Source organism: Myiozetetes cayanensis, unplaced genomic scaffold (assembly GCF_022539395.1).
Source record: "Myiozetetes cayanensis isolate MyiCay16 unplaced genomic scaffold, myiCay2020 scf5-8, whole genome shotgun sequence".
NCBI classification, from domain to species: domain Eukaryota; kingdom Metazoa; phylum Chordata; class Aves; order Passeriformes; family Tyrannidae; genus Myiozetetes; species Myiozetetes cayanensis.
The window spans coordinates 78,640,424-78,668,188 of NW_026087742.1; the positions used below are offsets into that span (position 1 = coordinate 78,640,424).

Here is a 27,765-nt window from a genome sequence, read left to right on the forward strand (position 1 = left end):
TAAAAGGTGTTTATTGTCACAAAACCTACAGTTAGAAAACCTCCACTAAGATTTTCATTCAGTAAAATATTTCAGAAAGTGCTAAAAAAATTTAGTGCAGTGTGTGGTTAAGTGTCTAGTTACATAATGAAAGGCTTTGCTTGGAGAATTGTTTTTTAGTTTCTAGCAATATTTGCTTCTGCTGTAAATTTGGGTTCAGTAAGTAGAGCAGTGGGCAGGCTCAGGTTGAGACTCACTGGTGCTGTGATTAAGTTAAATCAAGAGGAACAGGCTCTTCTACATCCTGATCTATGTCTCTGGTGGCTCTTTTTTACACATAATATTCTTTCCCATTAAATGTTTTAGTTTGGTCCATGGTTTGTGTCATGTTTAAAACATTCTCACACCAGTATTGCATTAAAACAATTTAAAAACATACAGAGGCAAACTCTTAGAAGTTAGGGCCAGTGTTACCTGAAATGAGTTTGTCTCAGATATATGCAGTGTAAGACTGTCCTTGATATTAATTTTTTTCATACCTGACTATTTAGTACTTTCGGCTCTGATGGTTTTGGAGTGGAAAATCTGTTGGAGCTTGGATAAATCCTTTGGCCCTTTAAGCTCTGAGGAGCTCTACTGTAAATAGGTTGATGGAAGGGGAGACACTGAGAGAGGTTGTGCTTTTGACTTCTGTTTTCTGAGATCTAGACAAGAAAAATTACATGCATTTTTGCTTTCGAAATGCTTGACAGAGTATTTGATGAATTATGTTTCTACGTGGAGAGTATCTTAGATAACCCTGTGCAGAGACTAATTCTGATCACATTAATATTGGAGCTTCTGAGGTATGTGGTAAATATTTTAGATCAATTATAGAGGTTAATTATGCAGATAAGCATGGGTCATAGCTCAGTTATACAAAGTTCAGGTATGAAAAGCATGCAATGCCAATGATTCTATACTGTTGCTGTTTCTACTAAGATATAATAGCGACATGCTGTCCTTCTGGTTGCCATGGAGGAGGAATAGTTTTGATTAGTTTTTGTTTGGTTTGGGTTTTTTTAATCATGTTTATGTGCATACTTTAGTGAATGGAGAGTGACTTTTAATTTGTCTTTGGGGGGTAGGGTGTAGAACAAATTTAGGTTTTCATTTAATTTATTTTACTTCACTGAAATCATGACTCTATCAATTGTTTATTCTTACAGGGAGATGTGAATGTGGCCAATGCACTTGTTTCCCTCCAGGAGACAACAGAGTTCATGGCAAAAACTGTGAATGTGATGATCGACAGTGTGAAAATGCAGAAGGAGATGTCTGTGGGGGTATGTGTTCACTTAATGAAAATAACAACATAACATAAAATAACAATAATATAACTAAATCTTGACAGTTTATAACTTTCTGTTCCCCTTGATTTTATAACATAACGTCACTATAGAATATTGACATAATTGATTATTAATAATAGATTACAGATTTTCGTAAGAAACAATCTCCAGAAATATTAAGTATGTAAGTGAATATTTATTTTAAGACTTCAGAAACACTAATACTGAAGTTGATTAGTTAGTGGCATAAGTGTAAGTACTGTAGTATATCCAAATTCCATCAACGTCCATTAGAGAAGAATACAGACACTTGAAGAAGAACCTGAAATATTAGGTAATTTTACTTTGTGTTTAGTACAGCTGATGTTTCATTACGTTGTAACATACCTAAAAGTATTAAGGACTAGATAAAATTTTAAATGCTTCATAGTCACTGACAGTGATATGCCTGTTTACTAAAAAAGTCACAAAATACATCGTGAAAGACTCTAAAATGCTTGAGAGACAGTGTTATAGTAATTGTCGATGCAGATGGTTTGGTTTAATGTTGACCAAGAAAACCTCACTCAGGTAGTTTTGGATATGTAAATGTATATATGCCATATGGTATTTCAAAAGTAGGTTGAGTTAACTGTTCTTGTTCCAGATGTTACTGACTTATTTTTAAAATGATTCTTTGATTCTAAATATTCATAAAGTAGTTGGTATGAGCAATGACACACTGTATTATTATATTCCTTATTTCTGTGTAAGAAGAAAACATACTGTTTCATGATCCTTGTGTACATTAACAATTTTGACTACAGCAAATATTTCTTCAAGGTGTCTTCCGTGCAGAATGTGGACATACATAGAAAATTGTGATTTGAATATCTAAACAGCCATAATAATAATTTATAACATTCGGAGTAAGTCGGTAATATGAATACCTAGGAAAAGAATAAATTTGAAATTTAATTTTGTGTAAGGGACATAAAAGTGCAGAAAAGCACTGAAAAGCTGTGTCATACTTATTATAAACTAAATAGTTGGGAAACAAAATTCATTATCATCCATGCTTGAAAAAATCTCTTCTGTTAATATCACTCATATGTTACATTATTCAACAAAAATGCTTCAATCTCAATATTGTTAATGATATTGCACATTTTGGAAAATATAGACAAGAATTCCATTCTTCTTTCTTAGGAGGGATACAGAGATAATTTTGATTTTTGATGCTGGCTAGAGCACCTCACACTCAAATGAATAATCACCGCAATATCTGAGCCAATGTTCATTTTCTACTGTGCAGAAGACACTCTAGGTCACACTTTTACCTGAACAAAGTCTCTCCTTAAGTCTTAACTTCTTTGTCCAGAGAGAACAGAAGAAATGAATGAATCAATTTAAAATCCATATGTTTTAAGCTTATTTTCCTAATTTTGGAGCAACAAATGCAAAAGAGAGACAGGTTATTTTCATAATATTGATATTTCATTTTGTGTTCTATTATATTTATAAATATAACTTGAGATCTTTGCAGCTTATTCTATATTTGGTTGTAATTTACTCCTTGAAGTATGTTCTTATGTTGTCGTTATTGCATGATTTCATTATTTCTTTTGTTCTTTTACAGACAAGAAATGGTTTCCCCTTCCTCTGGTTCTGTTTTCATGCCACAGAATGTTTTCTCATTTGTGCTTTTTTGGTTCTTTCATATGAAGTGTGCTGAGATTCAAATTAATCATGCAGTTCTCTTCCATGCAACAGTTTTCCTTCTCTTGGCTACTGGAGATCCGAAATGATTTGTTCCCTCATTTATTCTCTCTCTCTCTCTTTCTTTCCTTATTTTTCTTTTTTTAATTCTTTCTACTTTTTTCTTCTTTTTTTTTGCTGCTGTCAGATCCTGAAACATTATTTTTTTGATCATCCAGTGTCCATCTGTGCTTCTAATCCACCTACCTCAAGAGGCCACCCCACACCCCAATAACTTAGAAGTGTATTACACCTCTTACACTATTTAGGTATAAGCACTAAGTACAGAAATGCTTATCTTCAGAGGGCCCCATCAATTGCAGCTTTCTGTTCACTCACCATTTAGCAAGTGAACTCCCCTCACCTTTCCTCACCTTCAAACTCATAATATGAACCATTTAATCATTATGCATTTTCTGTGACTTCATCTTTCCTGCCGTTTCATTGAAACGTCTCTTCCCACAGTTTGTGACCAAATGTAGGAATTTCTGTCACTGTTTTCCTTTTCAGATCCTCAAGAGCCTCTGATATTACTGATAGCTTTCACCCTACTCTTTAGTAATAATCAGATGTTTTGCTTAGCTATCCCTTTCTTTCTTGATAACATTTTGAACATTTCCTTTAGTATACCATAGTTCACCTATCTCCCTTTTTAGGATATTCTACCAATTTTAACCTTATTTTCTTTCTTCTTTTGCAACTTATCTATTCACAGAATTTCTCTCATTAATTTTGCACTAATAGCAAACACATCTCCCTCTCCTCCTTTTGGGTTTGTCCACGCTTCTATCTCAGTCTGAACTTCTTGACACCTCTTGCTGACTGCTTATTTCTTCCTCTTTCCTCGTCCTCTTTTCATTGCTGTTTTTCTACCCCTGTTGCTACCTAGGCAATCACTGTCAGTACATAAGCCCTTGATAGTAAATCTGTCTTTGGAGCATTATAAGCTGGACTCTGTGAATGTGCAGGGTCTGACAGTGAGCACTGAGTGCTGGTAAGCACCAGGAAGGAGGGCTAGTGTTTTCAGATTGAATGCGTGCTGAAATAAGAAGCATGAATGACAACCTAAATGATTTGAATAAGAATTGTTACTGGCTTCCTTTGACCATCAGAGATTGATTAATAGCTTGCTTTCCAGACCAGCTGTCCATGCAACGGTAGAAAGACTTGAGGCGAAAGATATGATGAATTAGGGTACAACCAAGAAAGACCCTATTACCATGTTTCTGCATGACTGTTGTGAGTTATTCCCTTAAAAATTCATCTGTCCGTCAATGCAGTACCAGGAATAGAGACACTACATGTCTCCACAAAGGCAGAGGTTGCAGGAGGACTCAGCATAGATTTCACTAGAGCACTCTGCTATTAGAAATTGATTCATATGATTATGGAATCATAGAATGATTTGGGTTGGAAGGGACCTTTAAAGGTCATTTAGTCCAATCCCTCCCTGATGTGGTCAGGGAACCTTTCACTAGATCAGGTTGGTCAGAGCCCCATCCACCCTGGACTTGAACATTTTCAGGCATCTCTAAGAGATCTGTTCCAGTGTCTCAACACCCTAATTGGAAAAAATATCTCCTTATGTCCAAGATAAACTTACTATCTTTCAGTTTAAAACTAGAAACCCTTGTTCTGTCACTACAGACCTTGAAGTGTCATTCTCTCTCTTTCTTATATTCCCCCTTTATAATGTTGAAAGGGCACAGTAAGGTCTCCCCAGAGCCTTCCCTTCTCCAGGCTAAACAATCTCAACTCTCTCAGCCATTCCTCAAAAGAAAGGTGATCCATCCCTTTGACCATTTTCATGGCCCTTCTCTGGACCTCCTCCAACAGGTCTGTCCATGTCTTTCTTGTACTGGGGACCCCAGAGCTGGATGCATTTCTTCAGATCGGGTCTCATCAGAGTGGAATGGAGAGAGAGACTCACCTTCCTTGACCTGCTTTCCAGTTCCTTCCTTTGTGTTCCCCTTCCTTTGTCTGGGCCTCTGTACAGAGACTTATTATGTGATAGCTGGAGGAGATGTCTCATGCAGCTTTTTTGAGATAGGTATGTTCTACCTAAAAGCCCATTCTGTACAGTTCAGTTTTTTTCAATTATGTAAGATTTTTCCAGGTATATGGCAGTGCTGATCCACAAAAATATTTAACATCACATTTTCTTTGGCTTTACTTGGTTCTTCGGGTCTTTCATGTGCAAGGTAAGTGGTTTTGATGCACACATATGACCAGAGAATGACAGGTTTGTCAACACAAGTTCTTTCGTGGCAAGGCTATGCCACTGATGTACATCAGGCTTGATACTTATTTGTCCTGTATCCTGGTAAGAGATACTTTTCTTTGCCCTCTGAGGTTATGGCTGTGCTGCTCACTGCAGATGTGTCCTGAGCTTTCAAGTGTTCTTTATTCCCCTACTGTGTCCGATCATGTTTTCCAGTGATATCATCATTGGCTGCTCCACCTCACTGGGTTGACTGCTGTCCATTATATTCTGTTCTCTTTCAGGATTGAGAGCAGGCAGACAACAAGAGCTCAAAACAACAGTAAAGATCAATTTGAAATTGATTTTATAATGCTCTTAACTTCATTTACTTTGATTTGTTCTCTGGACAATTATTGGCCTGGGTGTGAATTCTTGTCGTGGAAAAGTAGCAACCCTTAAAGGAATAAAACAAAAACCCTTTTGGGTACCCTGGATGCTACAAGTCCTGTAGGATTAAGCTGATTAAAAACTCTACAACAAAAATAGAAAAAGTTGATTGAAGATCCACACAAATTCATCACTAGGACCACTAGCAAAGGTTTAGACTCATAACAGGTAACTTATAACAAGGCTCTTGCATATTTCTAGGGATGCTTTAACTTTGTATTACATAAGTATATCATTCTGTGCTTCAACTAGTGGACCACCAATTAGAAAATCAGCTTTGATGGGATCTTTTAATGTTTACTTATAAATGTTTGCACTGTTCTCAACACTAAGAAACAACTAAGAGTCTGATCATTCCAGTAAACCAGTTCTTTGATTAGTTATGGTAATGGAATCCCTTGAGAAGTCTGATTTCTTTATTTTCAAGTGAAAAAATACACTTTGATGACTTTTAAACTGTTTGTTTTGGCCACAGCACATGAAAATACAATCTTCGTCAAAATACAATCTTAACACTGTAGAAAATCCAGTTGTGTAATGTTATGTCACATCAAAGAGTTTTACTTGTTTATACCAATGCCCTTTGGTAAAAGGTTCTCATTAGTTTTAAATTCTGGTTGTAGTATAAAAGCTTATAAAAGATGAAGGAGATAACTTATCCTTGGAGCAAAAGATGAGGTAATTCATATTTCCCTCCTTACTCAGGTTTGCCTTCACACCTCTCTCTTCTCTAAGTGGAAAAAACAGGGCAGCAAAAAACTCTACTTGAGACTTTATGGGAGAGGAAGTTAGTATTTTTTTTTTTTTTGAAAATTCCTAATTAAATTAATTTTCACATCTCTGACACATCCTCTCATTAATTTAATTTACTCGCTTTCTCATGCCCCCACACAAACATCAAAGTGTATGCATTTAATAGTTTAGTTACTTGTGTGTGACACAGAACATAGACAAAGGATGCCACCCATCAAGTTCTTGGTAGGTCTTTTTATTTCGTCTTGACTGACAACAACAAACTCATCTTTAAACATATCTTTTATATGATTTAGGACTCAAAAGTTAGGGTGATCCTTTTGACTAACAGTTTTTCTTACTTTCATCTCTGTATGCTTCAGGCGAGTCTGGTGCCTGTTGTCTGTGCTTCCTGATTTTTTACATTCTTAGGACAATGCTGATCTTCCTGGGATTATAGGGAAATGAATGACACAAGTTTTGTGCTGTGCCTGTGTTGACACCTTTTGTTGTTGAGCACAGAGTCTTCTGCCAACAAGTCATCGTGAAAGTCATGATATAACTGTTTTGTGAGAGTGCAGACCTTCTGATTTGAAAAAAGAATACATTTACTAGTTTACTCCTGTGAATGTGTTGTTGTTTATCAATGTAGGTACTGGTTTTGACCTTATTCTGATGCTTCTTCTGGTGCTTACGTACACATTTCCATCCATACATCATTCACACCAGTCTTAAGGTTTCTAGTGTAAATCTCTAGGTATAGTCAGAAAACAAGGGAAAATCTGGAGTCTGTAAGGCATCTATATACTTTAAGTCACAATTCAAAGCTTTTTGATGATTTAAACTTTTAAAACAGGGACAGAAGCTTACATATCACAATCTTATAATTAGTGATGGATTCTAGGATTGCACAGTCATCACCAGGATGTGCAATGGTAAGGTTCCCTCTCAAAAGACTAGTAGTCTAAGTTGCCCCTAATTGTCATGTTCCTTTGAATATAAAATTCTCATTGCTATCCAGTCAGGCTAAGTAATTGGATTCAGAGGAAATACTGTTCATTTTTTTCTTCTTTTGGAATATCAGATGTACAACAGAAAAAAAATTTTTTTTTTTTGAATGAATGTTCTAGACCCATGCTGCAGAAATCATGAATGACATTTATTTTTGTTACCTGTTCAGTGAAGCAGAAGCATGATATTTTCAACTAGCATGTTCTTATGAGGACCAATAAAACTATAACCATAAAAACGAGAGAGTTATGATTAATTATATACTTCATTACTCTAAGTATTAATATTATGGTGTAGTTGCTGTCAGACAATTTTCTTGTTTCTTGCACTAATAGTGCTCCATAGTAACAGAAGTATATAGGACATTTATGAAACTCACACACCTAAAAACCAAATTAGGAGAGAAAAACTATACCCATCTCTCTCCCAAAGACAGGTTTTGGCAGTGATTGGTATGAAAATTCAGAAATATAAATTCAGCTCCTGACTCTGCCATGACTTTTCAGACTATATGGGACATGATTGCAAAGTCTTCAGACACCTAAAGTAAAGCACCTTTTATCACTTCTGATACCCAAGGCTCCCCTTGCCTGACCCCAGCTTGGCTCCACAAGGACACAGGCGTTCCTGCATAGCTGATACCATCATGAGGATGTCCTTCATGCCTCAGGGTATGTCCAGTGGCACTAGGCATCTGAATTGAACCTGCAGTTTCTCTGTGGTCCCTTCTATGTTAAAATAAGGGTTTATTTCCTCCTGACAGGTTTTTCACCTGTTCTATTGAAAAGTTTAGAGCAGAGTCCATATCCTTTTGACTGAGGAATCTGAAGAACATTGTCACAGAATAACTGTCACAGAATTCACTAGGCATTTTTATACTATTTAATAGAGAAATTCTATTACTGTATTTGTTATTGACAAATGCAGTTTATTGTCCTGAAGAAAAACAAACAAACAAACAACAACAACAAAAAGAAACCAACAATTCAAACGTGTTACTGAGTGAAACTAGAGCTAACAAAAATGAAAATGACTGTATTAGTTAACAGAGAAGTCAGTCTAACTGGCATAAACCTAGTGTGATTTATGGCTTTATTTTGACAACATTAAGTAGAGAGTTAATGATTCAGTGCCTGTGTCCTTGTGCTTAACTGCTGCATTCTAGTTCTGAGGCACATCCAGGGGCAGCAATAGATAAATTCAAAAGGATCAGTAGGTATTAGATATGAAACTAACTACTGTAGCCACTATAGGTATTAATGACATTGTATAGTCTGTATTAAATTAATATAACTTTACTTAACTACTTTTAATTTTTTCTAATTTTTCTTTTAAATGCCCTACAGATTTCTGTCCTGGTTACCCAGACATTTGTGTAGGTGTATGAAAAGTCAAGACTTTATGTAGATGCACAGAGACCATAGTTTCATTAGCTTTTGAGATAGCATAAAATGTGATTTAGGTTTGCAAAAGCATTTTAATTTAATCTTTCTGTTGAAATGAGCAGTAAAGGAACTGCTAATGCAAAAACATTTAAGGTGATTAATAGATATTAATTTGTAAATCCAAAAGGGTTTTTTTGTTGAACCTTGTATATTAGACTATAAATAGCCATTACACTACATCCATGCTTCCACTATGTTGAAGTCTATGTAGTGTGTGCAGCAAAAGCCTGTCTCTGAGCAGGCCATGCTCTGAAAGCTCATGTAGAGTCCATACCAACATCACTTTAAAGTTTGTTCCAATAGTCATCACCCTTGTTTAAAATTCTGGTTCCTTTCTTCAGTGATTTTATCAGTATAAGCTTTTCTCCTTTGCTTTGTCTTTCTTTGGTAGTTTGAAGATCCCCATTCTGATAGCCTTTGAATTCTTTAGAACTTTTTAGTACTCTTCCAAGTTTTGGAAAATCTCTTCAAACATCGATGTCACAGAGTTGCAGGACTTTAATATTCATCTCATCAATGCTCTAATTCTGTTCCTACTCACTTTTCTGCTGCTATATGCATATGAGGATGGCTCAGCCCTTTTCACTGCAGGTTTCACTTGAAGGAGTTGCTGAACTGTCTGACTGTTGTGCTGCTGAAACTGGAGGCACAGTCTACCTTTGTTAGACTTAGACAATACTAACTGGCCTCCTTTGAAAATATAATAGACAAGCAGTATTTTGCTTCACATTTATATTAGACTTCTCTAACTGCAGTTGTCACAGTTGTTCCAGTCTTATGCCATTCTCTTTGTATTCAATAAAAACTAAAAAGTAAAAATCAGTGTTCCAGTAATGTTTTTCCCAACTCGTTTAGCATATTTTTTGCAGGGTAATGAAGCCTGCTTACTTGGAAATATTTCTCCTAGATAAATGTTTATTATTCTCTTCTGTTAATAATACAATGGAAAGTCCTGCAATTTAAAAGAAAAAAAAAATCCTGTTTCTGTTTAAATACAGAGATAAATATTTGTTTCATTTACTGTAGTGTTCTATGTCAGGGATCCTGCATTGTGCTGCAATTTTTCATATTCCTAGCCTGAGGTGCCAAATTTTGCTTGGGGCTGGCCTTAGTTTGCCCTTCAGGAACATCATCTGATTATAAACAGTCTAGAAATAAAAACCACCTTCCTCTGTAATGATTACTTCACCTTTTTCATCATGCTGATGTTCCCATGTCGTTGTGCCTTTTGTTTTACAAAATCATCATGCAGGTTTTTCGGGAACTTGGACAACAGCTGCATGAGTTGTCCTAACTGATTTCCCACAACCACACAATTTTGTTTCTAATCATGTTAAGAAATAATTAATCCCAGAATCCAGTTTGGTTCAGGATGACTTGGGCTATAATGGACCCCTGCTAGGAATCTGTCACAGCTTGCTTTGTTGCTGCATTCATATTTCACATTTAAGTCTTGTGGTAATTGGAGTTTTAATTCTAAACAAAATGACAGTATCTTTAACATCATCTTTTCCTCTCCTTTGCCTGTCCCACATCAAAGTCTTTATCCTTCACTGGAGATTAATGTTTAAAACTTTGTTACATATTTAGAAGTTCATTAACATAGATTTTTATGAATGGAGATCTGTAGTCTCTGAGCCATTGCACTGCAATGCAATTTGTTTATGATTTTTACTGTTTTTTGTTAAATCTGAAATGATGGCAGACCAACACTTTCCAGGAAATCTTCTCAATCTCAACAGCTGGGGTAAAGAAAAATCTCCAAGTGAAGAAATCCAGCCCAAAATTAAATGCTTTACGTGATAAAATACTGATTTAACTATTCACACTACCTTTGCTCTATGATTTGCAAGGAGGATATACAGAACTAAACCATGTAAAACCGTTTTTCTCAGGCTACCTCACACACACAAGATAGCAAGGAGTTAACAAGCACTGGGCTAAGCACTTGTATACTCAATACCTCAAGGCACCCAAAAAGCTGCAGCTGCCCAAGCTGGTGTTAGCTAGGAATAAATACTATTTTTGTAAAATGGATTACTTGAGACAAAAGAATCCTTCCTGATTTGAGGATTGCTATGGTATAAAGCAGGAGAGGCATGGTGATTGCAGACAAATCCAAGTCAAATTTTATGTTGTAAACTGTTAACTGTTTGTTGCAAATTTATAGATTATTCATTATCTTTTTATTTTACTCATGTAAAGGTTTTATGGATGTGATCAGTCTCTGTATTCAGTAACTCATCATGACTATACAAGAAAAAAACAACACAATTATTTTCTCATTGAAATCACCATAGATTTTGTACTATTCCCTGCTAAAATGAGTAAAGTATCTGTATCTTCACAAATAATTTTCCAACAGTGACATCCAGTTGTATATTTTAATTGGTAGAGCTATTCTCAATTCTAATCTATATGTTACTAATTAAAAAAATAAGACAGATAAAAATGCTCTGACAAGCTCAATTACATTAAGTTACTGCAGCCAATTAGATCTATCTGGAGGAGCATATAGGTATATGCTTGTTTTCTATCTCTTGTATTTTTATTTGTCGTATAGTTGACCTTGTTTCCCAATCTAGAACTGGGATCAAGGTTCAAAAGTAGCATCAAGCTTCTATGGTTGCTAGTTATCAAGTTTTAGAAGTGGGTAGCAATACTGTCATAATAAGACTGTGTCATTGTTACAGATCATTTCAAGTTGTATAGATGGTATGTTAAAAAAAAAGCAAAGACCAATACAGAGTCTGGGATACAAAAACTATTTTGAATATTTAGATGCTGTAAATGACAGCTCCAAGACTTTGGAGCTCCCGGTATTTTTCTAATTTAAAGTATTTTCTAATTAAAAGTATTTGGCCATCAGTAGACTTTGAAGGAACTCTACTTAGAGCAAACAATAAGGTTTGTCACTCCTCTGGTCTTCTACCAGTGCTGCCTCCCAGTTTACAATATTAGGTTGTCCTGCTGGCTCATGAAAAGTCCACAAATCAGAAAAACAAAATTGCTGGTCTTCTTCCCCGCATCCTGCAGCTCCATGCTTTGCCAGATACTCCTACTGCTTGTTCCCTTCCTCCCAGCCCATGCTCACAAATTATCTCAGCCTCTTCGTTTCTGCTCCCTTGCCCTACATAGCAGGTAGGGTAGGAAAAAAGTCACCAGTATGTATAATTTCATCTCTGCTGCAGAAATATAACTCAAAGCTGAAAAATGAAATTCTGGCTGGGAGAAATTTCTTGCTTCTCTTTTTCATTCTCCATTCCTATATTCTTGTCTGCATTTTTTGTCACCTTTCCCTTTTTCCTGGCCAGGTTTTCTACTCAGTTTACTCTTACAAATATTTTCATTTTTTTATCAAATTTTGTACAAATAAGTCTCAATATTTTTTATTTCATCTTTTTCTCCTTGTCTTTAAAGCATAAATTATAGCTTCCAGGGTCTATCTTTGACCTATGTTCTAGAGTTTCTTTGACCTTTCCCTCACTTGCTTTCTGCACATCACTGGGGCACCCTGTTCAACATAGGAATGAGAGCTGAAGAAGGCCACCCTGCTGGGAAGCTGTGCTGTCCATCCATCTGTCTGTCTGTCCCACTGCACACACTCCACACCGCACAGGTCTGAAGGTGATCTGAGCTGTGCCCACAGTCACTGATTTCTGCTTGTCTTGGTCATAACCAACCCTGGTGTCATTACAGGCCATGGTATCTGCTCATGCGGCCGATGCGTTTGCCAGGACGGGTGGTTTGGAAACCTGTGCCAGCACTCCAGGAAGTGCAACATGACGGAGCAGGAGAGCAGAAGTCTCTGCGAGTCAGCGGATGGCATATTGTGCTCGGGGAAGGGTAAGAACTGGCAGCTGAGCTACCTCATGTCAGTGCCCTGCCAGAGGAAAACGATCATGTTCTGGAAGACTAATGTGCATGAAAGTGGGTTGTTGTTTAATAACCCTTTCTTTTCAAAGGTACCCATTATTAAAAGGATGTTATATTTGGCTCCATCATGCACTTACATCCATTTTGTCAAACACCCACCACGACCGTACATGTCCAGCAGTGCTGCTTTCCTATGCAATTTTGTTGGTAGCACATAATTTTCTGTATCTGTTTAGCTGATGGTCTGCGTGGAATAGCTAATATAAGCTAAATGTTAGTGCTCCACTCAGTTTGAGGGAAAGGGGCACTACCTGCAGTAACACTGCAGTGGGGGAAGATGGCAGATGTAAAATACTGGGCAACAGTAAGTGGAGGAGAGTGTTTAACAGCAGCGTTTGGTATACTTAATTACTCTGCTCCCCAAGCAGCAGAGGACAAATATGTGTCTGCAGCCCCCCACAAATGAATCCTGAAAAATTTCTCATTTACTAATTTTCATTCAGGTAGTTGCATCAGCTTCAGTTCAGCTATAAAAAAATGCCATGGGGAAGAATAAAAGTTAGAAAATCCTGATAATTATCTGAAATTGTTCTCTGAGGTTCTTACCTCACAGTCTTTCAGGCTAGGAAATTGCATTAATGGAAAAAGGGCTTTTTAGCTCCCCCATAGTGCAAATTGCCTATTTCTGTATATAATATGTCTGAAAGAGAATTGACAAAAAATGGGTGGTAGGACTGACTGGAGGCTAGAATGCACTCACTCCAGATTTTATGTGCCATTTCCTCTATTTGTATGTCCCTTGCATAGACAGGGGACCAGCTGGAAAAAACAGTTAGGAGCTTTCTACATCAGGCAGGTTTCCAGTTTTCCCTTTGGTAACTTTTATTTCAGTGCAGAGGAAATTTAAATAGGGTTTCCAACCTGGCCTTCATCCATCTGCATTATCACTTAGAATTCTCCCTGAAGCACTTTTTCATTTTATTTTGGGGTTTTTCTGTCCCCAGTTAATGCAATGTCATAGAAAATGAGGAAGTTGCATTGTTTCTTTATTTTTTCCAGGTGTGTCTGTCTTTAAATTAGCGTATGCATAAGAGTATGGTGAGTTACTGGAGAAAAGGAATCACTCTGTTTTACGGTAGAAGTTAACTTCTCTTAGTCTTGGTCTCTCTGTGATTTTTTTAATATAAACCATGAAGGTGAGGGAATATGCTTAATATCAATAAAATACACTATGTAAGATTCTAAATAAACATAAACACGAAAAATTATGTTGATTTTTAAAATATTTGTATTATCTACTACCTTTTTGTAAGGATAGCCTGTGAGTCTTACTCTGAGAACAATTAGCTTTGAGCACTTATATCAAAAATACAATTTACTCTGAGGCTTTGGGAGCAGATAACCTGGCAGAAATTTGTAGAGACATCCAGGATTTTTTTCCCTCTGCTGGCTATGCTGTCCAGGGTGTGGTTTGGGATCTGGTCACTGACGTAGTCTGGAGCAGTCTGAAAGTTGCACTAGGTTACAACTAGCAGTAGGCAGGTAGTGCTTTTAAACATGGCTGCTTGAATGGAGGCTCCAAAGACCCAGATTTTCTAGGGTAGTAGCTCTCTGTTGAACAGTATTTACTTTCTTTGGGAATCACAAACTTGACAAATGGAGCCAGGCTCTTCTCTGTGGTTCCAAGCAGTAAAACGAGATGCAAGGGGCAGAAACTGATGTGCAGGAAGTTCCTGAACATGAGGAAGAACTTCTTTATTGTGTGGGTGACCCAGAGATTGCCCAGAGTGGTTGTGGAGTCTTTCTTACCGGAGACACTCAAGAACTTTCTGGATGCAATACTGCTCAATGTGCTCTAGAGAGGTTGGATCAGATGACCCCTTCCAACCTTACCCATTCTGTGACCCTAAATCTGTATTCAGCAACAGTGGTAGGATTTTTTTTTTTGGTTGAGTTTCTTTGGCCCCCAAGCACATGTAAGCTTTCAGTGTGATGGAAGGTTGCCCTGAGGACAGTCAATATAATAAAGCTGTGTCAAATTAGGTGCTATAACAGCTTTATTGTAGACACAGCTGGTCATAAGGAAGTGTTTGTTGCAGCAGAGCAATACCTGCGTAAGGTATTTCTCAGCTGTGTGTGGGCAGTAAACATCCAAGCACGCTACTGTCTCCTACCTCTTCTCTGAGCAGGACGAGGATCACAGGCCTTTTTTTCTTTTTTCTTATAACCTTTTTTCTTTTTTTTTCCTTTCTTTTTTTTTTCCCCCCTGGTAAATCTATTTTTGCTGCTAAGATATGTATCTGGAGATCATGTTTTACTGGGTACTCATACTTTAAAACACTGTTCATAGCTAGTGAAGCATTACCCTAATGGCAAATTGTTCTTTCTGATTCATTACAATGAGAAAAAGTAATGATTACTTGTCAGATAAAAGTGAATTTTTCTGGAAACATAGCCAGGATATGCAAGTGCTAAAATGGACTTAGGGGAGCTTGAGCTTCTTATGTAGGACTGTGAGGAGTGCTGGTTTTCAGCAGATAACTGCTGAACACTATCAGAAATTGCACTCTGCTAATATAAGCAAAGTTGGACATCCACATTCCTAGGCTGTTTTTAGAATCTTGGCTCTCTGACTGTGCCACCTGTAGTAAAAGCTCTTCCAAAGGAAAACAGCAACACCCACCACGCTGCTGTCTCCCTGGCATTAAATATAGGGCTGCATATGGCGACTGTAACAGTGCAGGATGTGGGCAAGGTAATGAGCCAAATCCCATCCGAAAGGATCTGGCTGGGATCCCAGGAAACACCCTACAACTCATTAGACTCATTTTAATTAAACTAAGGAGCCTCCCAGAGCAGCATGCTCTGTTCAGGGAAAAGGCTTGATTCATTTCCCTAACAGATCTTATGTTACGGAGCCTGATCTTCCTTGGTTGACTTGGTGTTAAATTTCCTGTGTCTTCTGCAAAATAGTTTTAAACATTGTGGGCATTCCTCAGTAGCAACATCAGTGCTTTTTGTGCAGAATCACTTCAAGTTTCTTACAATGTAATACTCTTAATACCTACTTTAATTTCACTAAAATTATCATACTATTCCTCATTATTTTCTGCTGTCTGTGCCTTGCAGTTTGTATAAACAGAGAGATTTGGTTTAAATTACCCTAAAGTAAGTCTTAGTGTACCTCTTATACAGCAACCATGCAATACATATGCTATTCTTCACTACCTTTTTATACAGTGGTATTTTTTATCATTGTAGGGTTTGTCAACATTTTCTCTGCTGGTGGCTCAGTAAGCAAAACTCAGAACTCACAGAAAAAGTAGATGCTTAATCAAATATTCCCATCCCCAAATGTTCCAATCATTAGCTCTTCCTAAATATATTTGCATGTTCCATATGTTACGAGTTAAAACATTTCTCTAAAATTAGGCAATGAGTTAATTTTTGTAAATTTAAAATAAACATTAAGTTACTTACATATTTAATTAGAAATTAGCTAGTCTTCTGAGGCTGTTACAAAGTTTTCAAAAATTAAGTTTCAGTGATCACAGACACTTCAGTATTTACAGGAAAAAGCTATGGAAAATTGGTTGATATCAGCAGATGGACTTTTTTTTTAAAGTGTAATAGGATCGTGAATATGGATTTTTTTCAGAGGTCTCTGAAAGAACTGGAAAGATGGAAAAGCATAATTTTATAGGCTTTAGCTAAGGCCCTGTTAAGTAACCCATGAATTCTATTTAGGTTGTATTCTGACATAACTAAGTTTCCTTCTATATATTTTTCCCTTAATATTGCATTAAACACATTGGTGACTTTTATGGGAATCATTCTGGAAATATTGCAGGACCCTAGGATTTTCAACTACATTTAACTAATTTTTAAGTATGTTGTGTTAAATGTCAACTGCTTATTTGATGACTTTTTTTATAACTCTGCCTCTGATAATTGAAAACTATGTGTGTATCCTTTACTATAATTTATTTTAGGGTTTGATTTTTTTAATATTGACTTCTAATGTAGCCCTTTCTTAGGGCTCAGTTCACAAAGGGATTTTTGCTCAGCTGTTACTAAGAGCCCCACCTTAGCACTGTAGGTGTTATACTGAAATCTGTTTAGGGCCAGGCTGCCAAAGATGGGATCTGAAAAGCTGAGTCTTTTCAGCTAAGTGTTGGAATTATCCAGAAGGAACTACCATCTCCTAGTGCCATTTCTAGTTGCAGAAATGCCTGTCTCACCCCATTCTTAGGCTGCAGTCTTCCTGACACATGATTGTCTGAGGGCAACTGTAACTTTCCAGGATTCAGAGCCATGAACCTTCTCCTGAAGGTAAGGATGTCTCTGAGTCTTCCCTTGAATGGAGATTTCTGGTGCTCCATGGGTTATGGCATCACCTGAACATCACCACAGAGTCCCTCCTTTCCCTGTAGGGGTGTGACCTGATATCCTGGAGAAGGAGGAGAGCAGCTTGTCCCAAGAAGGGTCATTAGTGTACACTGCAGGAATGAACCAAGTGCTGAACTGCCATTATGTGCTAAAACTCTTTCTGACCCAGAGCAAAAAATTAATTAGTAATTCCATGGGAGGTGGAGAAGCTTCGTTTGTGGTGATGAGGATTTTGGGGGTCTAAATATTAGTCTTATGCATTGCTGGTCTTTTTTGGACTCACCCCTAAATTTAGATGAGGAGGACTATTTTCTTCATGGGTGTGATTTTATTGCCTTCAGTAACAGTGGGTCAGGGACAATTTGAGCTTTTCTAGTTAAAAAAAAGAGAACAGTTTCTGGGAAGAGAAGCCCTGATTGTAGGTCTCTGAAACCAAAAGAAATCTTCAAAGTGTGAGGCTTGATTAAGTGAAATAGCAGGATCAAAGCATTAGTAGTAACATCCCACCATATTCTAGCTCATGCCAAAAGAATCCTTTTATTCAAAAGACTTTTAGCTTGATTATTTTCTTTTCTGTAATAGCCTCTTAGGTAGCAATATTGTGCATATGCACATGTGCATATGTGTGCACGTGTGTGTCTCGGGTTGTTGTTTCCTAGTCTGAAACTGACAGTGCTCTTTGACTGCGAGTAACAATTTTTGTGATTTCAGGTTCCTGCCACTGTGGAAAGTGCATCTGTTCTCCCCAGGAATGGTACATTTCAGGCGATTTCTGTGAATGCGATGACAGAGACTGTGACAAACATGATGGTCTCATTTGCACAGGTGCAGTACAGGCTAACACTTAATTGCTTCAGGAAACAAACTGTGTTGATGGGAATTATGTTAGACAAAGCCTAGCTGCTTCTTTCCCCACTGACAGAGGAAGTGCATTTGCTGGTTATTCAAATCTGCTATAATTGTTTCTTCATGCAGGGTGATAATCAACTTAAGGTTTCAAAACAACAGTTGAAAGCCTGGGCATGAATTTAAATAAGTAAGCCAGCTATGAAATTCATCAACAATTCTCATTGTAATAGAGGACAAGTTACTGCTTTTTGGCAAAGGACATAGTGTCAGCATTGCGATCATGAGGTTTCCTTAGCCTTTGTTCTTTTACTGGACATTCTATGTGTGTAAATTTAAGTCACAGACAAATTCACTTGTCTGATGATCCTTGGTGGCTCAGAGGCGTAATTGTGTGGGTTAACAGACCTTCCTGGCAATCAGACAATTGTTGGTGGGAGCCTCAAATATGCGATAGCTTTTCTTATGATGTGATGGCTGATGATTAAATTAATGGTTATAGCAGCTTCACCTTAACACTGTCATAAAGTTGAGATGGATAGAAATGGGCAGGGTGTCAACAAGCCCTCACGATAAACATAGTGACAAGAAGCAGCATGGGAATTACTAAATCAACTAATTGGCTTCTTCCTGTTACAAATCTTAATTTTAGAAAATTTTTGCTAGCAATTGTTAGACGTGGCAGAAATCTGCAAGTTGATTAGAGTGGAAGTGGGAGGACTGACACTAGTAAACTATGTGTTCCAGCTAGCCCTATTAGCAAGTGTCCTTTTCTGGAGGCAAGTAGCCAGTATAGTGGCAGCAGAAGCCTTATCTTCAGCTGTAATGGCTGTTCATGGATCTTCATAAAGCCGGTAGGAAGAGGAGCTCACACTGGCAACTCATGCTAGAGCTGTCTCAAGCTGAGCACTCAAGTCATAAAAAATATTTAAATAAAATGAATATGGAGGTGTCAGTATGTAATGTTTCCCTACTGTAAAATAGGGCCAATGCATTTTTCACTTAATAGAGAGTTCAAGATATGATTTATTTGTATAGCACTCTTGAGAAGGTAGGTGTAAAGTTTTTTAATGTTTAGAGTGATGGTTTTATTGCTATTCTGTTGGTAACTTTTTCTTTCTTCATAGTAGTCAAAAGTAATCTTGTTTTTCCTTGTATCTGGAGGCACAGTGCGAACACTGAACCTCACCAGCTGGGTACAAATACTCATGTATACAACTGCACTACACACCACACAGTTACAGTATTTGCAATATGGCTGATGGAATTATTGAGAGAATGCTATTAACGCTTTGTAAATGTAGGTTTGGGGCGGTTTCTTAGTGCAATGGTACAGTAATTGCTTCCTTCCAAAAGGAAGGAAAAAAAAGCAGTAGGGGAACAATAAAGGAACAATGCAACTACTTTACCATGGCTTTTTACTCCCCATAAAAACCATTTTAATGTAGTACATTTCAATCATGATAATTGCCCTTTATTCATTCTGTTCTAGGCAATGGTGTTTGTAGCTGTGGAAACTGTGAGTGCTGGGAAGGATGGACTGGAAATGCTTGTGAAATCTGGCTGGGAAGAGAATACCCTTAATGAAGGATGCCAAAAGACTCAGGAGGGTTTTTTGTTTGTTTTTCTTTAGGCTGCTAGAACATTTAATTTCAGAAGTGCTCAGTGTGTGGGCGTGGGTGTGCACGTAAGCACATGTACATGGCTGTAAGTACATTAGAACACATTTGAGGACCTGCTCCTAAAAGAAATGCATCAAAAAAACTAAAAAAGGGAGCAGGACAATCCCAGCTCTAGAAGGTGAAGTCATAAAATACTGGCCCTGTGGAACTTCTCCAGAGGTTTTTTTTGTAAATTCAGTGGAACTGAGATTATATCTCTAATGCCTGTTTCTTTAAGCAACCTTTGGAAAAGGTATAAGAAAGCCTTTTTTAATATTATTTACTTGGTCATCATCTCTCCTTATCAATCTGCAACAATACCCCTGTAGAGGAGTAACACTAGCTGAATATTTGTCAAATAACTAGTTTGATTAATTTTATGGTGTTGGAAAAATATATTATTTGACCTATCTTTCTTTCTAACAATCCTAATCATGCACCAGCTCATAAATTGAAAGAAACTGTAAAGAAGCCTATAAAAATATTAGTGATTTTTTGTTTGGTCATATAATTGTCTGATATCCAATTACATGACAGCCATAAACTGAAGACCCAAAATGTTTGAATAGACCCTTTTCCTCAAAAGAACTTCTTAGTTTCTGTGGTTAATGTGTCAATAAGTTGGTTATCTAATCTACATACTACAATACTTTCAAATACATAACCTATAGGAACATAAGGAATGAAATTAATAAAGATATAAATGTATGATTGTCTATTCTGAATATGTATTCTGAACTCATGTACTTCTATCACACTGTTCAATGTAGGTACAGTTGCCTTTTAAAAGTAAAGTAAATGAAAATTTGTTATATTGAAAATGAAAATACGTCACGTTGAGGATGAAAATTCTGTCTACTATTTGAAATCACTGTTTAGAACAGATTATGCTGTCACACATGGTATTCATTGAATTTAACTGCTTTTATAGAAGTGGGAAGCCTGAAGGTCAACTGACTTGAAAAATCATCTATGCTATGCAGCAGCTTGGTCTCAGCCAAAGATGTTTGGACAATGTCAACAAAGTAATTGAAGTTTTAATACAGTAAATACAAACAAAGCAGTGGTATGAACAAAAATTTTATTTTTATTTTCCAATGGTGAAATGCTGCTCAGTGTGAAATTCACATTGAGTAATGAATGATGCACAACTATTGGGACTTCCCTAACTTATTTACATATGAGTCTCTTAATTTTTTGTACATGTAGATTTGGCAGCCCTTGAATTCTTTAGAGCAAAAAGAAGAAATATACATTTTAGTTTCAAAAGTGTTTACATTTTGTGAAATCATGATTGAGTGAGAAAACTGATTAAATGGCTGAAAAATACTTCTTTTAGATACCAAACTGTAACACTGGGGTTTAGGTGCCAAGGTCCTAAGAAGAGGTACATGGTTCAGAAATAATGGAACTACGTATCAACCAAAAATGTATTTCCATTATTAGTCTAGAAATTAGTTTTCTTTTAGAAAGGACAGTTTTGAAATAGGAAAATACAATGCTACAGAACATGTAATAGAATGCAAAATTTCAAATTTGTTTAATTGCCTTATTATTGCCCCTTCCCATGTAGCTTGTTCTCTCACTTACCAATTTTTTTTTTTAGTTAGCCTGTATTATTTCTTTCTAAAAATGAAGCCTGTGAAACCCATGTACTCAGGGAGCATAATCACCAAACATCCAATATACATATATGTTATGCAGATAAATAATGAGACATACATCCCAAAGCTGTTAGCTGCTCTCTTATTAGATAATCAAAAGATCAGGCAGAGTTCTAAAATATATTGATACAGTATAAAGCCTCTTCAAAGTAAAACTCATCTTGAAATTTAGTTTATATACTCGTAACTCTTAAACTCCATGGAACTGAACAGAAATATTTTCTTAAGTTTTAGCATATATGCATTTTGCCAGCCCTGGTGTCTGGAGAGCACAGATTGTTGCTTTTATTTATATTTATGAATACTGCTGACCTGAATCACCTTATTATCAGTGGGGTTTTTTGCATATACATTTGTCTGCTGGAAACAGTGAGGGATACAAAGTTTTCTTTTATTTTCTTCCATTTGTATTTAGTACTGTAAGAAGAAAATATTAGATAATCAAAACCCTTATCTGGTGTCAGTAGATGCTTTTGACTTGTTTCATGGCATCATAAGCAGATTTATATATACTGTAGACCAGCTGTGGTATTTCAGGTGCTCATTCATATATAAAAGAACAATTCTTTAGATGGTTGCAGTGTCGTATTTGATGCATTTTACTTTAGAATTTGCTTTAACTTTAAATTTATATACTTAAAGAGTGTAAGGTAATTCTTATTTCTAATTTGTTTTTTAAAAAAAAAAAACCCCAATCAACTCCTACATTTTGACTACTGGACGGATTATTTCAAAAAGTGTTATCCAAGTTGTTTTTTAAAATTACATATGGACAAAAAAGAATATCTACAACAGTCACTCTCAGTGTTTCATGAAAATGCAATTATCAAACAAAAAGGTGTGATTAATGTAAAGTATTAACTAAGACTATTACAAATGTAATGTACACATTATTTTTTCCAATTTTTATTCTGTGTCTTATAATGTTGCTTGAAATTTCCCCTGCTCTTCATGCTGAGGTCACTGGTGGTGTAACACCCAGTAGATCTGTTTTGTGGCTAATGTCCTCTCTAAAAAAATAAGATTGGAAGGAATAAGATTATTATTCCACATATGTGAATATAATAGCTGTAATATCAAATTGTTATTTTACACCTCATTCCCTATGATGGGAATTCTAGATACATAAACTGTAAAAGCAGGAAGAGGTGTAAGGAATTGAAACTTACTGCTTGATTCTTTAAAGCTAGTAACTATAAAAACTGGCTCCCAGGCCTGTGACAAAAGGCAAAACCAAATTGGATAAATGGGGATATTTTACTGATTAGATTGATAAGCCTTGTAAAAAAATATAATGGCCTTGCTTTCTTATGAGAGAAAGAACACAATCCGGATAATGCCTACTGTATAAAACTTATCTGTAATATCAGCTATAAAACAGCTGTGGATTGATTTGCTTCTATTAATTATTAACCTGCTTGAGATCCTTTTTTTCAGTGGCCATACTCTCTTTCAGAAACATGCAGATGAACATTTAATCATGTACCTGCTCTCACTTTTCTGATGCTTTGCCCATTGCTTCTTTGCAGAATGACATCTCACTTTGTAGCTAAATGATACAGCTACGTGATACTGGGATGAAGAAAGCTAAGTTGAATGTTTCTGTGACTAGGTAACAGAACAAAAATTTCATTACAACTTTAAAAATAAGTCACAGCATTTGCATTAGTCATCACCAAAAAAACCCTGTTATTAAATGTTTTAGAATGCATTGCACAGAATATGAATTTCTCTAAAGGATCATTTAAAAGAAAGAGAACCTTCTCATTTAGTCTAATTTTACTTGCATTCCCAATTGAATGGAGCTGAATAATTTCTTCTTCATACCAATAAACAGAAGGATCAGCAAGACACACTTTTACTGCGTGGACCAAACTGCCTGATTTCATACCTCATTGCTTAAACTAGTATTAAATCAAGACAAAAAGTTTCCCTACATATATATATATAAAGCTAGAGTTCTTGATGTTGCTTCAGATATATGCCATAGTCAAAGTGAACACCTTTACTTTATGGCGGGGAGGGAGAGTGGGAGGGAGGGAGAAGTTTAGTAAGAATCAACATGACTGCACCAGTCAAAGTTTATGAAAATGACAGTATATTAAAAAGTCATTTGAGAATGGCTAAAACCCCCAGCAAGTTAAGTTAAGCAAAGGCTGTGTTATGTGAACCACAAAGCACTTAAAAGGAGCTAGAGCCCCTTCTATAGGCTCTATCATGTGAGAAATCTCATAAGGACTCTTGTGTATTTATAAAATTTTTGAAGTACAACAAAATGGTGCTTTGTTGAAGTAGTTCATATCTACTGAAAACTGGATTTCTAAAACTGTGCAGGTGTGACTGATTTTGCCAAATAGAACTGTAGCTGAAATACAGATTAAAAAAAAAAAAAAAAGAAAAGGAAAGAGATAATGACTATGTGCAGTGTTAACATATAAAATGGTAAGATGAGGTTAGATTGCTGTGCAAACAGTCTCTCAGAGATTAGAGAAAACCCAGAAGAATAAAATACAAAGCAAGCATGCAAAAGATCTGGAAGGCTGCAGATTCACAGACAGCTGCACATGTAAGTACAAAACCCCCAGTCTATAAATACAAATTGATTCCATCAGGTTTACTATACAGTACTTTAGTAGTAACAGACAGTTGAAAACATCTTTCACTTAAAAGCAAAATTAATTTTAGAGGGAAGGAAATGGTGAAGTCTCATCCTGGAAAACAGCAAGAGAGGTATTATATTAAGGAGCTAAAATTTTCTTTGGCATGGTAAAGGGGGAGAACTGAGTTTGCCAACCTATTTACATGAAGTTTCACCATCCTGTGGGCAGTGCAATGATGTTTTGCACAGTCTACTTCTTACATAAACTTTTTTGTTGGTTTTGTATATGCCTTCATATAAATGCTTTATTCATCATTTTGAACCTGTGTATACATCAAATAAGAATAAACAAACTGTACAATGCAAACTCTTTGCATATATGTATGTAAATTTAGTAATACTGACCAACAGTTCTTTGACAGATACAACCTACAACATGCAGTTCATCCTTGCCATCCTCCTTCCATGCAACAGATGAGACAAGACAAAATAAAAGGGAAGAAAGAAAGCACAAACGCAACTTTTTTATGTTTAAACAAAATGTAATAAAAAAAAATTAGGACATCTATTCATTGGATTAAACATACATAAGAATTTAGCCCACAGCAACAAAACCAGAAAACAATAATTTTAAAAAATGCTGTATTTCCAGTATGCACTAACAACTGACAGAAATTAAATCTGGCCTTAATTATAGCCTCCCAAAGTGGTTCACAGATCATAGTTACTCAGGATCAAAAGGTTAGTGTTGAAAACAATACTTATATAGGATCAGGCCATGAACCAGAATCTCCTTCCTTGGCTCAGCCAGGTTTCTAGCCCTGTCTCTCCTCAGGCTTTTACATTGGGGGAGTAAAAAGACAGCTGGATAGGACATGAACTCGTGTATTCACTCCTCATGAGTCAGGTGAGAGAGAATATAGCCTTCAGCTGTATTGTTGTCTTACTTGAAATATTGTGAAGTGCTCCTCTTATAATTGTAGGAAGGCCTGGGGCTGTCCCTGGGACCCAGCTGATGGTACAGCATCATGGCTCCTGCCTCTCATGAATCTTCCAGGTGCAGAGCAAGCCCCCAGCTCATCATGTGAGTTGCTTTGGTTTGTTTTTTTTTTTTTTTCTCAGGGATAGTGCACAAATCCCACTGGACCAGATGGGATGAGAAGGGCACACCAAAGTTTTTAATAAAGTGGTGTTTTACCCATGCACACATATTTAGTGCTAGCAGACAAGGGCACAGTCTAAGTCAAAGTTTCTTTACACTTTTATCACAGTTTTAGATTAGGTTTGTATTTTTTTTCCCCTACATGGATAGAGGGCTTCATGCTTAACTTATTCCCTCCCTAGAAAGACCCAACATCAAGCATTAGCTTGCTGTTCTCATAGCACATGTACAAAAGGAAGTCTGACTTACAGAAAAAATAAAAGTTTATCTAGAATTTAGCAGCTTTACAGTAGCCTCCTTGAAGAGTGCACTAACTGTTTCTTATGAAAACAGAACACATTTGAAAACTAGTGTGAAGAGTTCATTCAGACTGAATCAGTTGTTCAGCTGAGCAGACAGGGAGTTCGAAATAACCATCAGCCTCTCTTAGGGACTTCAGCACAAAGATGTGATAAAACAAATTGACAGAAATACAGTGCTAAAAAGGGAACGGATGGTTTCCTCTTTTTGTCTTTAAATATCAAGGTAACAGCAAGAGGCCACACAGTTTTCCAGATTGAGATACAGTTTGATCTTTGCTGCCATTTCTGAGAAATAAATTCCATCTTAAGCATACAGAGAGTGCCCATATTTTTAATCTTCTGAAAGCCTGTGACTAAGCATGCAAAAACTTCAGTGGCACCTCTGTGGCATTCTCTAAATCTTCCCTTCCCCATGCCCACTTCACTCCACAACATTGGCTCAATTGTTCACAATTAACTCAAAGGGTTAATGTTGTTTCTGGTAGTATGATCCAAGGCTTCAATTTTATAATGCTTTTGATTTCTTCTAGATTGATGTAGGAGAAAGTACAGTATATAGAGATCAAGGCAAGGCACCTTCAATCTAGCAATTTGGTGGGCATGTTATCCTCAGAAGCTGGGTGGAGGTACATACCGGGATATCAGTGAAATACATAGGACCGGACTTTGCATGCTTAGCTAAAAATAAAAATAAACTTTTGTAATATGTCCAGTTTTAAAATTTTTTTTTTAAACACCAGAAATATTAAACTATAATTTGTAACTACCCTTTGCATTGGTGCTGCAAAAAAGAACACAACAACATCCTTGCCCATGCTTTGCTAAGTAGGTGTGGAATTCAGCCAAAAATAACAATGGCATTGAGTTCAGTTCCTTAAAAACAGGAAAGGATTATATTTGAAATGGATTTAGGTAGCACGATTCTGATTAGTCTTACTTATTTTTTTTTTTTTATTGGTGGTGGTTGTTTTTCAAACAATGAAGATTTAGTAGATGAAAAATGAGCCTTAATTCAGGCCTACAAGGCCTACAAAATTCTTTGGACCCACTTTCCCAAAAGTGAGTGGGTCTTGCTCGCTGGGCAAGGCAAATGTTACCATTACCAGTAAGCCTGTGATATGTATAAAACACACACACAAAAAGAAACTATAGGGGGATGCCAAACACGTGTTTCATAAAACTCCCCGTTGGTTGTGTTTGACACTCTTCCCTCCACTATAATGCCAACCTCAGAAGCACAGTATCTTTTACTAAAGAGTATTCACATTTAATCAATATTGTAAGCCAGAGACAACGATCCTATTCTTTATAGATATAATTTGTAATAATAGATTTTTGAAGGCTTCCTGATTCCCTGATTGCTTTCAAAACTAAGCCACCGGCAACACTTAAGTTATAGAGAAACACAATCCCTGCAAAAGGTCACAAACAGTGGAGCGAGCAGCCTTATAAAAAAGGGAAGAAGAGAAATTCATAATAGCACAGGTTTACAGCATCTAACTAGAAATTACTTGATTATTTGTGTGCTACAAAATAGAACTTAAACACATGGATTTTGCTGAAAGTGGACTCAAAAAGGGATTATGGGCAATTGTCAGCAGGCAAGGTATCAAGTGTACTTGTGAAGTATGTCATTCACATGAAGTGTCACAGTCACAGAAAAGATATTAAAAAGGCATTCCAATATCTGGTAGGGCATTCCATGGTCTGAGTTTAGCTGGTTCATCCAGGTGTCTTCTTGTTTTGGGTAGAGCTACATGTTGAGATTTATCCACTTGCAACAACTCAGTTCAGAAACAGCAACGGGCAAGTTGATGACTTGCCGCAAGCTGATCCACAGACACAGCCGAGAGGAAGTCTGGCAAGGATAAATCACTCAACTGTACTCGGGATTCAGTAAGTCACAACACCTGTGAGGATCTGGCTATGTCGTCTTGCTCTTGTTAACTGGTTTGCCGCCATTCATTATTGCAGATGCACTTGTGCTTTTACTTGGAGTTACCCCAGCCTTTGGCACTGTTTCTCCGATATCATGCAAAGATGGTTCTCGATACATGGCAACTGAGGGGAGAGAAGAGAAAGGGAGAAGCACTTTTAAGAATGTATCGCTTGTAAGAGTTCATCTCAAATAACTACCTACGATAACAAACACTGTAATGTGTTTCTCTTGCATACCAGGGAAACTATTTATTTTGACAGACACTTGTTTTGCATCATGGATAGGTTTGCTTGACTCTCCAAAATTCTCACTTCTTCATCTCACTTAAAAACACAGTGGGAAACTACAAGCTTGCTTGTTTGATGGATACTATAGATTTTTTGAAATTAAAAGCTACTGGTCTGTCTTTGCATAAGGTAAACACTCCAAAACGTACATGTAT

General features: G+C 36.7%; 2 protein-coding genes across 6 annotated transcripts in view; one reads left to right on the forward strand and one right to left on the reverse strand.

The window, feature by feature from the left end:
- Window positions 1-20,510, forward strand: part of ITGBL1 (integrin subunit beta like 1) — a 137,920-nt gene extending 117,410 nt beyond the window's left edge. Inside the window, exons 8-11 of the mRNA XM_050332067.1 lie at window positions 1,188-1,304; window positions 12,585-12,731; window positions 17,862-17,975; window positions 19,489-20,510. Coding sequence (XP_050188024.1) covers window positions 1,188-1,304; window positions 12,585-12,731; window positions 17,862-17,975; window positions 19,489-19,580 — 470 coding nt within the window. The 3' untranslated portion in view covers window positions 19,581-20,510. The remainder of the gene's footprint in view (window positions 1-1,187; window positions 1,305-12,584; window positions 12,732-17,861; window positions 17,976-19,488) is intronic.
- Window positions 20,511-25,018: 4,508 nt separating this feature from the next.
- The window catches only part of FGF14 (fibroblast growth factor 14), a 393,310-nt gene continuing 390,563 nt past the window's right edge, over window positions 25,019-27,765 (reverse strand). For all 5 annotated transcript variants that reach the window (XM_050332070.1, XM_050332068.1, XM_050332073.1 and 2 more), the window contains one exon: window positions 25,019-27,445. In XM_050332070.1, coding sequence (XP_050188027.1) covers window positions 27,309-27,445 — 137 coding nt within the window. In that variant the 3' untranslated portion in view covers window positions 25,019-27,308. The remainder of the gene's footprint in view (window positions 27,446-27,765) is intronic.